Source organism: Zootoca vivipara, chromosome 2, assembly GCF_965207765.1.
Source record: "Zootoca vivipara chromosome 2, rZooViv2.hap1.1, whole genome shotgun sequence".
NCBI classification, from domain to species: domain Eukaryota; kingdom Metazoa; phylum Chordata; class Lepidosauria; order Squamata; family Lacertidae; genus Zootoca; species Zootoca vivipara.
The window spans coordinates 11,188,578-11,206,662 of NC_142584.1; the positions used below are offsets into that span (position 1 = coordinate 11,188,578).

Below are 18,085 nucleotides of genomic sequence, written 5' to 3' on the forward strand. Positions count from 1 at the left end.
TCTGTTGTCAGATGCCCTGTGCTCCAGTTGGAGGACGGGGAAGATATAAAAACCATGACTAAAGGAATGTAGATGAACGGCATTTCATGAAAGCACTTCAAATATTTTTGCTGGAACCAGTCGCCCTGTGCTGGATGGACCAGCAAGATGCCTTATGAGAGGAAAGCAGTTTGCTTGTTCTGCAGGATGAGTGATCAGCCAAAACCTTCAAAATATTCCATGGTCAGGCAAGTGGGAAGATTATTGGGCCAGGCAACACTGCAGCAGTGTCTCCAAAGTCTTGGGCAAGAGAGAGGTTTACTTTGTGCTATGCTCAACGACCTGTCTGTTTTTTTTCCTCCCACACTCAAAACTTCATATCCAGAGATGGATCAATCAATGTCTATTTCACACATGTACATCCATAACTCTGTTGCATCCTATTGCTGCATTAATTGGCAACTTTGTTTTTTTTAAAAAAAATCACAAGAAAATTTGTATTTAAACTCATATTTTATCATGCATTAATTTTGTGATCATAAGTCATGTTAAACAGCTTTTAATATTGTGCTTTAATGCTGCCAGCTGCCCTGGGACTTTAGGGTGGAGGACAGGTAATTAACAAATAAAATTTAAAAAATCTATACATTCCTAAATATGATTTTATCCTAAAATGCACGTTTTAACAATTTTTGATACATGTTTGAATTGTTTTATAAGATTTAGAGGTGTGAAATTTGAAGGATGACTATGTTCTAGTCCACCTATCAGTCTAGGACAGGGGTGGGAAACTTCAGGACCTGGGGTTACATGCAACCCTCCATGCCTCTGCCTGGACCTTGGAGAGCTCCACAAACCACACACCCTCACCACAGACCACGCCCCTCCTGCTTTGCACCTGTGCATTTTTGCATGTCTGGACTGTGGCCTTGAACTCTGACAACGCCACCTGCTTGTTTGGATGGAGGATAAAGAGAGGGGTGCATTTTGTTATCTATGGTAGAAAGGCAAAATGTGTGTTTGTGGCTCTGGCCATTTTGCCTCTATTGGAATATTGCCCCCGGAAGGTTAGTCAGAAGGGAATGTGGCCCTTGGGTTGCAAAAGCTTCCCCTATTCCCAGTCTGAGAAGTGCAGCTCAGGTCAGTCCGCATCAGAATTCACAGGAATTGAATTCCTCAGCATCCCTTTTCCACATATCCATCCTGGATTCCATTTCTTGGTCATGCTCTACTAGTGCAAGGGAACCTCAGCAACCAGCTTTTATAGAGCCATGGATTCCATGGATTTCCCCAGTCCCATGCACAAAATATTATGGATTGCCATGGCTCTCTGAGTGTGAAGCATTTCCTCCCATCATACCCTCCAAATGTCCCTATTTTCCAGGGATAGTCCCGGATTTACAGAAGCTGTCCCAGTTTCTTATTTGATCCTGGAATGTGCCACTTTTGCTTTGGATGCCCCTGTTTTCATCAGAGAAATGTTGGAGGGTATAGAGTTAAGTGTCCCCGAGCCAAGGAGATAAGGAACTATACAACCTTTAGAAGACACCTGAAGGCAGTCCTGTATAGGGAAGTTTTTTCATGTTTAATGCTTTGTTACATTTCTATATATGTTGGAAGCCACCCAGAGTGGCTGGGGCAACCCAGTCAGATGAGTGGGGCATACATAATAAAATAATAATAATAATAATAATAACAACAATAACAACAATAACAACAACAACAACAACAACTATTATTATTACTATTGTTGTTGTTGAACAGGACGTCCCTATTTTCATCGGGAAAATGCTAGAGCAGGGGGACCCCAAACTAAGGCCCAGGGGCCGGATGCGGCCCAATTGCCTTCTAAATCTGCCCAGCGGAAGGTCCGGGAATCAGCATATTTTTACATGAGTAGAATGTGTCCTTTTATTTAAAATGCATCTCTGGGTTATTTGTGGGGCATAGGAATTTGTTCATTTTTTTTTTCAAAATAGAGTCCGGCCCCCCACAAGGTCTGAGGGACAGTGGACCGGCCCCCTGCTGAAAAAGTTTGCTGACCCCTGTGCTAGAGGGTATGCCACTCTTACTTATACATGAAAACGCACCACTCCTGCCACCATGGCACCAGCCCTAAAAAGGAATGGAAGGCGAGGCATTTCCTCTTCGGTACAGAGTACAGACGCATCTCTCCTGAACTTTACTGCACGGCCAAAAAAAAACCAGACACTGCTTTATCCACGCACACAAACACGCTCCCCTCCGCCGCCGAGGCTGGCGAGGGAAGAAGCTCCAAGCCGGCCCATAAAAATGCAGATTGGGGGCTCCGCAGATGAAATACCACGCGGGTGTATAAATCGCTCTCCAGCAAGCCGCAAGATGGATCGGCCCCCATTGAAATTCCGCTGCAGTGATAATTAAAGCGTGCAGGTCCAGGCGCTGAATTATGGCCTTGCAGGGGCTGCTGGTGCGGCGGATGGTGCACCTCGGCTCGGGGACCAGCAAATTGCTCCCCGGGCCGACCGCGGCGTTTTATCGCCCACCTGGGCTTGCCTGCCTTGCGGAGGAGTTGGCTCCTTCCTGAGAGACACTAAAGCTGCCTGCTTGATTTACAGCGCCCCTTCTTCCCCAAGCCGATTACAGGCAGGGTTTTGTCAGGACTGGCAGCAGGCGGAGAGGGCAGAGCCCCCCAGGATGGCAGAAGAGGGGTGCAAAAGACAGGCAACCGGACAAGGAAAGACCCACCTATACTATACTCCTGATTTACAAGCAGCATCATGGGACCGGCGTGGGGAGGGCATGGAGCATTGACATCACTTTCACTAGATCAGAAAGCCTCCATTGGGTGTCTTGCTCCCTCTGAACAGCGGAGAGGGCATACCCTCCAACATTCCTCTGATGAAAATAGGGGTGCCCGGGGCCAGGGCTCCCCCCCACCCCAGTTCTGGCACCTCGCCATTATAATTGAAGAAGGGAGGCGTTCATGGCGAGCTCCGGCACCACTAGAAGAAGCTGTCAGGTTGGGACTGGGGGAGACCCCTGTTCAAATCTCCGCTCAGCCACGAGGTTCGTGGGGTGGCTGGCATTGGGCTGGTCTCGCTCAGTCTGGCCTCCCTTGCAAGGTTGTTGGGAGGATATAGGGGGGCGGGTGGAGAACCGTGTGTGCTGCCTTGACGGAAACGCAGAATAGAAATAGATAGAAAGGTAGGTAGGTAGATGTCTCAGGTACGAATTCTGACGCAGAAAACAGGATTTAACTCTTGAGCCACGTGCCAAACTAAAGTACGACCGGGGGACGTCCGCGATGATGCCACCACGCGTGTATTAAAAGCCGCCCAAGCTTGCAGGTAGCATTGCAGCGCAGTAACAAGCTACATCTTTCCCCAGTCTTTCCATGCAAGGACCGCTCCAAGGTTGCCGTCGGTCGGGCTTAAGTAACCGTGCTTAAAATCGAGCAGCGTCCCGAACTCCAGCCAAGAGCGCCACACACACAAACCCACTCCCGACAGCATCGCCCCCGAGTAAAGGGAGAAAGCCACGAGCTCTTCCCCAGGAAGCCAATGCAGTACCACCCCGGACCAGCAGATGGCACGACGGGAGAAACACACCCCCTTTAAAAAAAAAAGAAACACCCGTTAATGGGCGCTCTAGCCGCCGCGCTCGTTCAACTACGAATCTTCCGGGCGCAGGGCGGATGTCGCGTCATTCCGCCTTCCGCTGGCGCATGCGCAAAAGGGGGCCCTTCTCTCGCAGTCTTCCCCTGAGCAGCAGGTAGGGTCGCGAAGTCCCGGCCTGGGCGGCCTAGGAAGGTTTTCCCTTCGCCGGGTTCGCCCGGCCTCGGCCTCCCCCTTCCCAGGCCTTTCCCTTTCCCTCCCCCCTCATGCTTCGAGGCCTTCAGAGAAGTTATAGCGGGGTTTGAGCAGGACGTGCACGGTGTTGGCGGGGTTCGAGGGGGAGGAGCCTGCGGGGGGCGGAGCCACCCTTGGGAACGTTCTTGGGCGGGGCGTGGAGTTCAAGGAACTTCCTTCCCACGGCAGCCTGGGGAGGGTCTGTAGCTGGTTCCGCCTATGGCCTGAGGGCGTAGCGGATCTGCCCTAGCCGTGGGTGCATTGCAAAGGTCGTGCATCCGAGGAAGCAGGCCCTCGACCGCCTAAAAGCTTAGCTGGTCCTAAGGCTGCCGCCCCTATTGAGTAGATGGAAATTAATCTGATGCACCCTACAGAATCGCTGTGCAGACAAAGGAGGGCCGAAATTGTTGACTGACCAAAGTCGTGGTCGCTGATCCAAGTGTTGTGGGGCGGGCATATAAATGTAAATACTGTATACTATTTCCTCCCTTTCCCCCACTCCTAGCAAGTTTTTACAACGTTTTATTAATTTGTTGCATTTATACCCTGCAATTATTCTTCAAAAAGCTCAAGGTGGTGGACGTAGCACTCTCCCTCCTGATTTAATCCGCACAACAGCCCTGTCAGCCTTTATTTGTTCTTGATGCCAGATCTCTCTGACCCTTCGCAACACACACATGTGTTTTCAAGTTCCCATTTGTACAGTGGCATGGAGAAGATACAGAGAAACTCTTTTAGGTCCTAATCTTTTGTTTCCCTGTGAAATGGGAAAAAAATTCTCCCCTGTGCTGTCTCTATGTACTAGATTGGAGGTGGTCAGAAGGTAGCTCAAGATCTATGGGCAGATCACCAAGTTATTTGAAGTAAATTGGCAAATGTTTCTGATTCCTTTCTTGGTGAATCAGATCCAGTCCAGCATTGCTTTTGATGGTGGTCAGTCACACATCTATTAAAAATTCATAAACCAGTTATAAAGATAACCATACTATTGGTTTGACCCCAGTTTTTTGTTGCTGGGAAGTATATTTTCCCTCCACATAGGGATGGGTGACCTGTGGCCCTCTAAATGTTGGACTACAGCTCCTATAATTTCTGAGCATTGGCCATCCTGACTTGATCTGATGGAAGTTGGACGGGTCCAACAACATTGGAGGGCCACAAGTTTGCCACGCAGACTCATTTTAGCTATGCTAGCCTTTATCTATTGATCCCTAATCCCTTTTCTTGAATAAAGAAAAAAACCCAAGCTGCCTTGTTCAGTAGCTGTTTTAATGAATGCCACATGATGATAATTGTACTGGTTCATAATAGTAGCTTGTGTATAGATGAGTGACTGAAACCACCTTAAGCTCAACAACCCATTACAGGTAATACTGTGGGGAGCAAATGTGCTTCCAGTTGTGTGGACTTGCCCTTGGGTTGCATCCTTCCCTGGAACAGTCTGGGGGATTGCATATACTTTAAGGAAGATGTCAGGCCTTGCATGGAATTGCACAGTGCAAATGCTGATCCTGAGGGTACAGATACAGTACTGAAAATCATGCCAGGATAGTCATCTGCAAGGCAAATTGCATGGATCAGTTGCTTATGTGCAGCTGATCTGATAGATGCAGCCCAGGTTTATCAGAGAACACCTCAACTATACTATTTGTGTGCTAGCTTTGATTAACAGGAGCACAGAGAGCCTTTTGTGGCAATTCTTTTGTAGTTCTCTCTTCAAGGGCCTCTAAATATGTTGGCATCTTCCAGAGGTGATACACAGCACACCTTGCTTAAGTAAATAATATTTATGCAAAGTTTATTCTAGTAGTATGTGTTCTTTCTTTTTTAAGAATTGCACTGGTGGTCCTATTTTATAAATATCACAGTACTGTCTATTCTGAGACCTTTGGGGACAGGGTATGATATAAATGCAAAATAAAACACAGGCCTCTTAAGTGGGGAGTTTAGGGCACCAGGATCAAATCTAGAAGAGCTAGCACCAAACCTTTAGCATCTCTTTCCTTCCCAAAGGGGTGCCCCAAACGTTTGGTCAGCCAAACACTTCTTTGTCCATGCTTGTGCTGAAGAACTAAAGTATTGTGCTGTGTAGGGGCCATATTACTCACAATATGTTTTTGCATGGTTGCCTGCATTAATGGCCTCTCTTCCACTTAATATGGCTGTGCATCGGTTTTTGTAGTCCTCTGCTAATTAACTGCCACACATCTTAAAAGCCTTGTGGGCTTCTATTGGTAGCAAGTAATAGAAGTTGTAGGCACACTTTGTCCTAATGCCATGTTGTTTGGTTCTTTTCCAGCTGTTGAGTGTGGCCACCCCCAACGTCCCTGAATATGTATACCTGTGCAAAGTTTATCTCTGCTCCCGCCCTTGTAAGTATTTTTCAATAATGCATTGTTTCAAATCGCAAGTCAGGTATTTGCCTATGTCGGCAATGTCAAACAATAGATAAAACATCCAAAACAAGTGGCCCACGGGGGTTATTTAAATGGCCCACGAGCCACCCCCGATCCGAGCCGCCCGCTTGGCAAGTCCCCGCCCACTGCGCTAAACCTGTGCAGTGCAGAACGGGGACTCGCTTCTGCAACGCCGGAAATTGTGGAGGGAACTGGCCCAGGCGAGTTAAACCTTGCCGACCCCTGCCTTAATCTGCTCCCTTGGTTGGTGTCTGAATCATGGGGGTTGTTCCCTCATCACTTTACTGAAGATCATATTTTGAGTCCCATACATTTGGCAAATACAGAATGACCAGGTAGCATCATGTCCCAGGTGTGAAATGGGTGGAGAGAGGGCAAGGTGCCTTCCTCTTATATTATTAACTGCAGCATTGGCAGGCAGAGGACAAAGTGCAAGCTATTGGGCCACATGACATAGTTTATTGTTCTATTTCATAAGATTTATATAATGCTTGTAGAAAAAAAAACCTCAGGGCTTTATAATTATATATCGCTTCCCATTACAAAAAGTTCCAAAGCAATTTTCAAGCAGAGTAAAAATACAAACATGTTAAAAAATTTAGTTGGAGTACAAACATCCTGTCATTGGTGCTGTCCTGGCAGCACATGGCCAAATGTCCTGTAGAAACCTCCCTTGAATCTGAGGTGTTTGCTGAAGAATACAGCTTTCTGAGAATCTTACTTCAGGCTAACGTCAAAGTGGTTTTAATGAAATCATTCGAGATGATATTTCCTCCTCCGCACTGAAACCTCATTCAAAAATGGCTCCCCAAGCAGGGAATTTTTTGTTTCTATTCCACCACCACCACCCCACTGGCTTCCTCCAAATGACAAGCAGGAAATTCCACCTGGTCAACAGTTGCCCGGGGGGTGGGGCAAATATGTCCCATCCCCAGGTGCTGTCTCTTCCACTCTACAGTGGCTCCCAAGTAGTTGAAAGGCTTGAGTTTCAGCCCAGCCTCTGCGTTCTGCTGGTTCCTGAAGTTGTGAGAGGCTTGATGTACAGCCATTTATAGAAATGGCTGCCAGGAGCTTGGCTTTCAATTACACATAGAACAGAATTCTAGAATTAATTGCTGATGCGCATTTCTGTAAAGTGTTCTGTGCCGGGGAATGTTTGCCAAAACCAGTAGGGGCTCAGAAGGATTTCTGGTGGCCAAGGTTTTAGTGCAGGGATAAGGAACGCTTTTCAGCCTAAGGGCCACTGGGCAACCTTTTGAGGGCCGGATGCTCATGGTGGGCATGGTTAGAGCTAAAAGGGAGCAGGGAAACAATTTGTACAGTAGGCTAGTTTCTACACACACACACCCCTCTGTTCTCCACCTGTGCAAGGATGATCAGTGGTCAAGGAACACATTTCAACCAGGCAAAAACACTCAAGGGTATGAAGCAGGGCTGGTAAAGGGGAGTGGCCATGGGGAGGGGTGTGGCCCTAGGGAGAGTCCCAAGTGCCAGACAGAGAGGCTTGGAGGGCCACATTTGGATCTTGGGCCTGATGCTCCCCACTGTCTTGCATATGTTGCTGCCCCTTCTCATGTCTAGCCAAAGCAGAACAAATTAAGGCAAACTGAGAAAACTTACTTAGTATATGTAAAAGTTATCCAGCTTGCCAGGCTCAGACTTTTAACTTTTTTAAAGCATGCAGAATATGCACTGCATTGATGATGCATGGGAACGGAACAGGGTACCTGCCATGTAGAAAGCAACAACATGCTTTACATGGTGGAGGGCAAGGTAGAACTGGGGTGGGAGTCACATGTGGCTAATAGACCACCAGTTGACTACAGTTTACACTAGTGCCTTTTCTGCAGTGGCTCATTAGTGGGATTAACATCCGATAGCCTTTTAAATGTGTGAGGGTGGATAGTGTTTTTGTTCTTGTTTTTATTACGAATTTTGTGTTTTTTGTCTTGTATTTCTCTGTTATGAACCGCCCTGAGATCTACAGGTGAAGAATGGTATACAAAATAAATAAATAATCAGTCAATCACGCAATCAATTATCTGCTGCCACTGGCCACCTGATTTTCTTCTGAAAGTTAAATCCATGAGATACAAGCCCCATTTCAGAATACTGTATGTTCTTTACCAGGGAGAATTGTTGCTGTGCTGACCAACAAAGGCGTGCTCAAGTCATAGTTTCACTATCACTTCTTCTAGTTACAGACTGTCTCAGACTAGAATGCATTTGCAAGAAAGTCCTTGTTGTCATTGAGAATTTTTCTTTGTTGCATGTATTCACAGCTTGTATATTTCCCCCCTTGCAGATAAAGGACAGTTCCCGGCTGCTCTGTAGGCCCATCTCTGCCTCTGTGCTGAACAGGCCTGAGGTCAGGACGAAGGAGGTAAATTTGGCGTGGTACGGCTTCCAGCTACATCCAAGGGGAAAGAGACCCTTGGATCTCAAAAACACAATGCTGATGTCTAGACCAGCAAAGGTTGTCTAGGTCTAGGGCAATACTCAGTGGCCGAGTAGAAAAAGAAAATAAGAGAGAGATCCTTTCTAGAACTGGTGGCTCTGCTGGGCCTTTTGGATTATGTGTGCAGCAGTGCTCAACTGTATACCTGACCTACAATTTATCATTTTAGATCTCAGTCACTAGGAAGCATGATACTACAGGGCTGTTTTTTTCTTAAGCTGTACAATTAAGGTGTCTGCCTGGTAACTAAAGAACACTTTTTGATACTCTAGTACAGGGGTCAGCAAACTTTCAGCAGGGGGCCGGTCCACTGTCCCTCAGACCTTGTGGGGGGCCGGACTATATTTTGGAAAAAAAATATATGAACTAATTCCTATGCCCTACAAATAACCCAGAGATGTATTTTAAATAAAAGGACACATTCTACTCATGTAAAAACATGCTGATTCCCGGACCGTCTGCGGGCCGGATTTAGAAGATGATTGGGCCGCATCCGGCCCCCGGGCCTTAGTTTGGAGACATTCATCATTCTTCTAGACCACCTTTCCTCTGGGGAGTGGAGGGTGGCTTGTATTGGGCTATCCCATTGTATCCTCGCAATCATAAGTGTAACTTAAACCAAGCTCTTGGGGTTGTAGTGAGAAAGTGAACAGATGACCAGTTTACAAAATTTCTAAATTGGTGGGGGATCTGCCTCACCTCTTCCTAGCTTCAAGGAACACTTTCCAGATCAACTCCTCATTTGTTTATTCCATTTTTATCCTGCTGTGTCCCCTCTCACCCATTACTTCTCCTAAGGTAGATTTGGCTGGCCCAAGCTCACCCACTAAGCTTCATAGCTGAGCAGGGATTTGATCCTAGCCTGACAATCTAACCACTACATGACAATGGCTTTGTATTTACTTATTTTATTATTATTTAACAGAATTTGTATACCACTAAATTGCAAATTTACAAAGAATATGAAATATATATTAAAATTGTCAGTAAAAGTTAAAAACATTTAAAGCACGCGCACACCCACCAAAGAATAGATAAACCCAACAGTATAAACTAAAATTGCAGATTTGAGGAGCCTCTCATGCAGGGTGCTGAACTTTCAGTATTTGTCTGCATGAACTGTGGGAACTCCATAGCACACGCCCCCTGTAGCTGTAGCGAAGATTGATTGACAACAATGAGGCACCACTTTCCTAGAAGTACAGCTGGATTCCCAAAACTAGGCTGCTCCTGCCTTGGAGTAAGCTACTTTTAACTCAGTAGGACTTGTGTCTACTGAGACAAGTATTGCACCATAAGCAGCCCCTGTCCCCGACTTTTTTGCCATTATTTATCCAATTCAGAATCCCCACTCCCAATTTTCTGGGGTAGTATTTGAAAAATTCAGGGTTAAAATTGAAGTTTGATTTACTTGGAAGTAGAATCCTGCTGTTTAGGTTACAAACAGCTTTGAAACAGTATCTTATTCCCCATTTCTTCTTCTTTTTGCTCCTCTCAGCCTTGTTGTCTCTCAGGTGCTCACAATGAGCTCTTGCCAGTGTTGCGCCGGGAGTTCCAAACCAGCACTGTTTCCAGGGACATTGATACTGCCGCCAAGTTTATTGGTGCTGGCGCTGCCACCGTAGGTGTAGCTGGCTCTGGTGCTGGCATCGGGACCGTATTTGGCAGTCTTATCATTGGCTATGCCAGGTATGTTTGGATTTTTGAGCACCACGCTTTTAAGTCTGGAGTTACGTTCTTCATTCACTTGCTGCTTGCAGAGAAGCCAGGCAATGCTGCTGCCAACTGCCGTCTTCCTGTTTCTTCAGACCTGATTTGGGCCTCATGTAAAACATGTTTGCAGTGCATTGTAAACTGGCAAAGTTCTGTTGAGATTTTTCAGGGTTGCTGTGCCTTTAACTAGAAGCTTCCTCCTTGTAGGTTCTGCTTCTGATTGCTTTCCTATTGCTGTGGCATTATTGATAAATTGGCTTGTGATTATTCAGTTCCTTTTGTAGGGACTAGTAGTAGGGGACTAGTAATAACGGGAGTAGTACTTCCTCTTCATTGCTTTCTTTTTCCCTAAAAATGCAAAATAGTGCTGTTTCACAAAGGAAAAAAGAGAGGAATCCAGTAATTAAGCCCACTGCAGGGAACTGATTTACAGGACTAGTTATCAGTAATGCCATGTATGTTCTGAAAAGGAAACACTAATAGGCAAAAGTCACAAGGGGAAGCTATTAATTGAGAATGGTGGGGCCCTGTGCTAAATGGAAATTTAATTCAATTGTATTAAGTAAATACAGTTGAAGGATCTTGGCCTTTGGGCTGGGTATTGCCAGATTACGTAATACAGCACTATATTACATGCTGTACTGAATCACACTTAATTCCATTTCCAGCTGAATCCAGAAGAACAATGCCTTCACAGTGTTAAAGGGCACCAGTGTGGCAGCAACCCTAGTAAACATTTTGTGGGGTAGTAAATTTTGTAGACTTAATCAGTGCTTTTTTCTAGAAAAATAGGTGACAGTACTCACCATGAAGTTGTTATAGTAAGTGCCACACTTTTTAATAATACTAAAAGAAGTGTCGGTACTGCGTACCCTTGAATACCCCCTGAAATAAAGCACCGGACTTAATTATAAAGCTGGCTGGCTGGGATACGATACTATACTGCTAGACCAGGCATCCCCAAACTGTGGCCCTCCAGATGTTTTGGCCTACAACTCCCATGATCCCTAGCTAAGAGGACCAGTGGTCAGGGATGATGGGAATTGTAGTCCAAAACATCTGGAGGGCCGAGGTTTGGGGATGCCTGTGCTAGACCTTTCAACAACCACACACCTGAACAGTACTTGGCTGGAAGGGATGGCTACTCCCTTGGCACCCTGTATCTGGGGAGATGGTAGGACCACAGGAGAACCTAGAATTGTAGCATTGGAAGGGATCCTAAGGGTCATCTAGTCCAACCCCTGCAATGCAGGAATCACAACTAGATCATATATAAGAATCCATTGGTTCAGGTCCTAGCCTCTGGAATAGGAGAAAACAAGCTTGCTCCATGTGACAGCCCTTTAGATATTTGAAGATGGCTATCATATCTCCTCAGTCTCCTTTTTACCCAACTCCCTCAACTGTTCCTCACAAGGCTTGGTTTCCAGACCCTTGATCATCTTGGTCTTCCTCCTCTGCACACATTCCTGCTTGTCAGTATCCTTCTTAAAACTGTAGTGCCCAGAAATAGACACAGTACTCTAGGGGTGTCCTGACCAAGACAGAATAGAGCAGAACTGTTACTTCCCTTGATCAGCACACTATACTTTTGTTGATGCAAGCTAGAATAAAACTAGCTTTTTTTGGTGGCTTCACCACACTTTTCCATTGATGGTTATCCTGTCTGTCTGTCTCCTTCCCTTGCAGAAACCCTTCCCTGAAGCAGCAGCTCTTCTCCTATGCCATCCTGGGTTTTGCACTCTCTGAGGCCATGGGGCTGTTCTGCTTGATGGTGGCATTCCTCATTCTCTTTGCAATGTGAAGGAGCCAGATGTGCTGCCTGTCATGTGCTGTCCTCTCTTTCCCCCCTGTGTTTAGTCCAGTGTGTACGACAACCTGATTGTTCTGTGGCAGATAGGGAAAGCCCATCTGTTAACCAAATCTGTCCAGCTCAGAGGGGGCAAGTCAATAAATACTGTATTGGTATACATTTTCTTGATTTTTTTGTTTGTTTGTTTTATGGGTAACTGGCCCCCAATCCTTTCTGCATCATTAGTCAGTGAATTGCACAATATCATGGAATGCATTTAAATTGTATTCAGCACATCCAATTGATTCCTGAAAAACCCAAGTCCTACCATAAATCTGACATTGGTGAGGTTTTCTTTTTGCTATTTTCCAATTAGAATGGTTTGCCTAACAGTATCTCAGTGAATTTAATCAGGCTTCCTCTTGGTAAGTATGGATAGAAATGCAGCCCTGGTATACCTATTACTGCTTCTGATGATGCTGAATGGAGGAGGTCATTATCTCAGCAAATTACAGAGAGTTTTGCAAAAATACAGCTTATGTTGTTCAGCTTTTGGTGAGCTTTTTGGCTCCTTGTTTTTTAGTAAATTAAAACATGACCTAGAATCAACCTTTGAATTTTTTTCTCTCCCTTTTAAAAGCACTGTTCTGCTAAGGCCATGGAGGACATCCTTTATATTGATTTGCTCCCTAGTAATTGAAGGCAACATTGCTTCTGTGCTTGTAACATATCCTAGCCAATGCTCTTTTTAAAATACAAGGAAACTGAAGCCCAAAAGGCTAAAAGCAGGGATGGGGACCTGTGGCCCTCTAGATGTTGTTGGACTCAAACTCCTATCAGATCCAGCCAGCATGGCCTGGAAGCAAGGATGGTGGAGCCTGCAATCCAGCAACAATGGGAGGGCACAGGTTCCCCATTTATTAAAGAATAATAATAATTTAGTATTTATATGACACCCATCTGACTGAGTTGCCCCAGCCACTCTTGGGCGGCTCCTAACAAAATGTTAAGCATCAACCATTAAAAGGGCTGCCTTCAGATGTCTTCTAAAAGTCTTATTTATTTATCGTTTGACATCTGATGGGAGGGCATTCCACAGGGCGGGCGCCACTACCGAGAAGGCCCTCTGCCTGGTTCCCTGTAACTTCACTTGTCATAGTGGGGGAACTGCCAGAAGGAGCTGGGCCTCGGTGTCCAGGCTGAATGATGGGGGTCAGATGCTCCTTCAGGTATACAGGGCCAAGGTAGTTTAGGGCTTTAAAGGTCAACACTAACATTTCAGTTGTGCTTGGAAACATACTGGGAGCCAATGTAGATCCTAAGGAAGGCACAGACAGGCTTCCACTCCACAGTATTACAATGTGGTGAACCTTTGTGCATGCAGCAGTGTCCACCGACGTGTCTGCTTGCATTCTCATCTTCATAAATGGTGCTTATCTCCCATTGTGTCTCTGGGAGTCTGCAGTGTGGCCCTTCTATACAGTATCAGCTCAGTAGAACTGTTTTCAAGAAAGTGAACATTTGAATTGTGTTGGTGGCTTAGGCCAAGGTTCAGCGGCTCCTACAGAGGCCAGCCCAGATGCTTCTTGGAAGCTCACAGGGAGGGTATGGTCAGCTGCTGTTTTTCCCCCAACATGAAGCTTCTATTCAGCTCTCAATCTGTTGGTCACTCCTAAAACAAGTCGAATAAAATCTGCGACCTAAGAAAACAACAACCCAGCATAAAACCCAACTACATAAAACCAACACAATATTCTCTTTTACAAATTCACATCTAATACAATTACAGAGCTAATTCCTTTTTTAAGGCAATATAAACTGGTGTCCACCGCCACCTTTTCGGTAGTGAGTTTCTTAATACACATTATGTAAAAAGTGCTTCCTTCCATTGGCTGTGAATCTGCTGCCAATCGACTTACATATGCCCAAGTTTTAAAAATTTATAAGAAAGCAAGAACTTCCCCTGCTCAAACCGTTCATAATATAGAAAACTCTTCTCGCTTCCACCCTCCCTGCAAAAAGCTATTCTTTCCTGTACTAAAAAGCCCTAAATGCCCTCTTTCCCCAACCCATTGATCATTTTTAGTTGCCCTTTTCTGCACATTTTCCAGTTCTATGATTAGCAAGGGCTGCATTCTAAAATCATCCATCTGACACGCAGGACCCAAATATGCCTGCGCTGGATGAGCAAATGGCTGGAAACTATTTTAGAAGTTCTAAGGAGCCTGACCTGTATCAGTCAGAGCTGCTGCTTGTTGAAAGACCCACAGCTGGTCCTGGCAATCTGCTGTTGGGGTTGCTAGGGAACCAGCTGAGCTTGGGTGTTCATTACAGTTGTGCCTGTGTTTTGGAAACCTGCTGATGATGCCAGGCTAGCCCAGTGATAAAAAGTAGCTAAGTGAGCGGTATTAAATGATCAAGGGAATGCTAACAAGTCTGTATATTTGAATCATGCAAACATCACGTCTAAGAGAGACTGTCTTGGCCTGCAGAGGAGGCATAGTTCATGCCAACAAATCACTTAAAGGGTAATACTTCTACCATAAATCAATATCCTGAATTCAAAGGAGGAGAAACAGAACCGGAGGCTAGATGCTAAGAAATTCATTCCTGCAGTTTGCCAGATGAAACAATCCCCCCACCCCATTCTGGCAATTTTCCTGACACACACACTTGGGCCAATTGGGGGGGCACTAGGAAGGGGGTGGAAGCCCCGTTAACAGTAGCAGGAGCCAGCAGCAGGACTCTCACGTTGATTTCTGCCCCCTGCTCCTAACCTATCATTGCAAAGCAATTACTTCTGAGAATGTAGCACAGTAGTGGGGAATCGGTGGCCCTCCAGATGTTAGACACCCCGCTTCTGCCATCCCTGACCATCGGCCATCCTGGCTACAGCTGATGGGAGGTGGGATCTAACAACGTCTGGGAGGCCACAGGTCCCCAGCACTGCTAGACTTTGTAAACAATAGTCATGGGTGTGCTATACTCGGTTTCATAAGCCTGGCATTGAAGTAGCTATGTTACATTTAACTCACTTGGATTCCCCCACCCACTTCAGTAAAGAAAGTGCCGTGGTGTTGAAGACTGTGTAAATAAACTGAATGTAATGTAAGCAGTTCTGCTGCCCAGACTCGTGGAGCTGTGCTAAAGCTCTAGAGAAGAGTTTTGGTGGTGGGAGGGTATGTTTGCAATGCAGTCTCCCTAGATCTTCATTTTCAGGGCCAGTACAAGTAAGAAGGTATCCAATAACTTTGAAGACAGGAATGCACCTTACAAGCTCCTGGAACTGAGTTTTCCATAGACTTGTGTCTTTTTTAGGAAGGAGAGCTGGAAACAAAGAAAGGTTCCCTCTTTGCTTGGCAAAAAGCTGCAAGCTGGCCCACTTTCAAGCACAGGCCAGTAAAGAGAATTTGGGCACAGATCCATGGTGGTCTCTCTCCAACCAGCACAGAAAAAAATCAAATGCCTCAAGTTAAGCCCTTGCTTAGATCTTCAGCTAGATCGTAATATTCCTGCTGTGCCAGATTAAGAACTTCATAAGGGGTGGCACTGAAGATTGGAATAGGTTTCTTCTATGAGATTCCTTGTTCTCATGCCATGGTATATATCTAAATGTTGCCATCAGCACTATACAGTTTAAAGGGAGTTTTAAGAAGTTATTGCCTACAACATGGGTTGCCAATTTTAAAGTTGCTTTTAGTTAAGAACTGGAGGGGGGGCTTGTCACTCACTTTTAACACCTTTTTGGGTTAGGCCCTGCCCACTTTTGGCATGCATCCAAGGACAGAAAGGTGTTCCTCACCTCTGTTTTAAAATAGCTTTTCAAAAGGAATATGGAAATTCTGGCCTGATTCAGATATACTAACCATAGTTTAGCGAAAAGAGAGTAGGCTGCAGCACACCTCAGGCTTGCATACCCCCCCCCCCCCGTGGCAGCCACACACAGGAGTTCAGAAGCTTGTGCTTCCAGTTTAGATTAACACCTGCTTCTTGTGTAGTATGAACGCCAAAACTGTAAAGGTAAAGGATCCCTGACCGTTAGGTCCAGTCGCGAATGACTTTGGGGTTGCAGTGCTCATCTCTCTCTATAAGCCGAGGGAGCCGGCGTTTATCCACAGACAGCTTCCGGGTCATGTGGCCAGCATGACTAAGCCACTTTTGACGAACCAGAGCAGTGCACGGAAACGATGTTTGCCTTCCCACCGGAGTGGTACCTATTTATCTAATTGCACTTCGACGTGCTTTCGAACTGCTAGGTGGGCAGGAGCTGGGACGGAACAACAGGAGCTCACCCCATCGCGGGGATTCAAACCACCGACCTTCTGATTGGCAAGCCCTAGGCTCTGTGGTTTAGACCACAGTGGCACCCGCATCCCACCAAAACTGTAGATAATCTTAAAACAGTCTTCACCAGTCTGAAGTGCTCCAGCTGTTCTGAGCCAAAAGTTCCATCAGCCCCAGCCAGCACAACCACATTAACAAAGGATAATCTTACGTATAGTTAGTTTGAAACAAGTCGCCTTCAAACCATGCATTGTAATGTTTGCTTCTTTAAACAAACCATACATTATATAAGAATCACAATTTGTGGTTGGGATGGCACACTAAACCATAGCTAATCAAAATCAAGTGAAAGCTTCTGAACGGCTTTAAGGCAGATACCACAATAGACAGATAACTATGCAGTCTCCTCTGCCTTTAACAGCGGCCCATCACACAAAAACAAAATTCCATGCTGCATTGTTCAGCCGTGTCCTATTAGCCCTATGATTGCCTACATTGATGACAAGCTATAGTTCTTGCCTGTGTGTTTTTTCCCTGGCAGAGATCCTGTGCCATTAATAGCTGTGTGACAGGCAATTTCAACAGGTGCACCTCTGACCTGCAAAAGGTTGCCACACAGCCAGTTAAAGGAACAAGCATTTCCAGAAAAGAGGGATTTACTCTAATGAAAACAGTACTTTAGTTCCCGCTGGGTTTTTCCCCCAGTCAATGCCCTTCTTCCCTTGCATCGGTGGCTATTGCAGCTGTAGAATGCAGTGTTTAGTACTGTGAGATGGGTACACATTACAAGAGTCATTCTGAGCCAGGTTGGGGAAGCTGTGACCCTCCACATGTTGTTAAGACTCCAGTTCCCATCAGCCCTAGCCAGCATGGCCAATGGCCAGGGATTATGGGAGCTACAGTCCACCAATATTTGGACGGCTGCAGGCTCCCCGGTGCTGTTGCAAGAGATAGTTAGAGGTTGGAGATGTGAAAGGATGTGAAGGAAGAAGCTTTTGCCACCTCTAGCTGCCATCTGTGCTTTTGCGGGGAGTTGTGTTTTGTTCTTTGAGGACTCTTGTTCTACAAGGATGACTTCTAATCCTGGCAAGCAAAAGTGGATCTGTTCCATTTTTAAGCAAGAGGACCAGACCCATTTTCAGGCCCATTCTGCCCCTCCCCTCATTTTTTAATCAATTTCTCTCAAGCTGGCTAGACTCAGAAGTATTTGACAGCTCATTTGCCAGCATGCAGGGAGAGTTACCATGGTTTAAATTGCAGTAAGGGTCATAAATTTAATTAATGGAAATTGCATCAAATGGTATCTTGCTCACTTACATATCATTTGCTTAATCTCAAGTATAGTACTTCCAATGACACATTATTGTTAACAAGGCTGTTAATGCTCTCTTAGATCGACTGCCTGGTTAACTGGAACCTCTCATGCCTTTCTCCCTTTGTTGCCACTAAGTCTTTTCGACACTTGAAGAGAGCTTTAGGCTCATAAGGTTTGAGGGTGGCAGTATCTGGCAAGGATAGAGGGATGGATGCTAATTTGAGTAGAAAAGTTTCTTGCCAGCCTCTTGAGATGGGCCATAGCTTGGTTGCAGAAAAGCGAATAGAGAGCTTAGAT

General features: G+C 45.7%; 1 protein-coding gene across 2 annotated transcripts; it reads left to right on the plus strand.

Annotated features, from left to right (window-relative positions):
• The first annotated feature begins 3,685 nt into the window (after nucleotides 1-3,685).
• On the plus strand, nucleotides 3,686-12,369 carry ATP5MC2 (ATP synthase membrane subunit c locus 2). 2 transcript variants are annotated; one of them, XM_035100331.3, is made up of 5 exons: nucleotides 3,686-3,732; nucleotides 6,109-6,181; nucleotides 8,532-8,609; nucleotides 10,183-10,373; nucleotides 12,087-12,369. In XM_035100331.3, exons 2-5 carry the CDS (start codon nucleotides 6,143-6,145, stop codon nucleotides 12,199-12,201), a joined length of 423 nt encoding a protein of 140 aa, XP_034956222.1. In that variant the 5' UTR covers nucleotides 3,686-3,732; nucleotides 6,109-6,142; the 3' UTR covers nucleotides 12,202-12,369. The 2 variants fall into 2 exon arrangements, with proteins under 2 accessions (XP_034956222.1, XP_034956230.1); XM_035100339.3 differs by having other exon boundaries at nucleotides 3,716-4,272.
• Nucleotides 12,370-18,085: the final 5,716 nt, after the last annotated feature.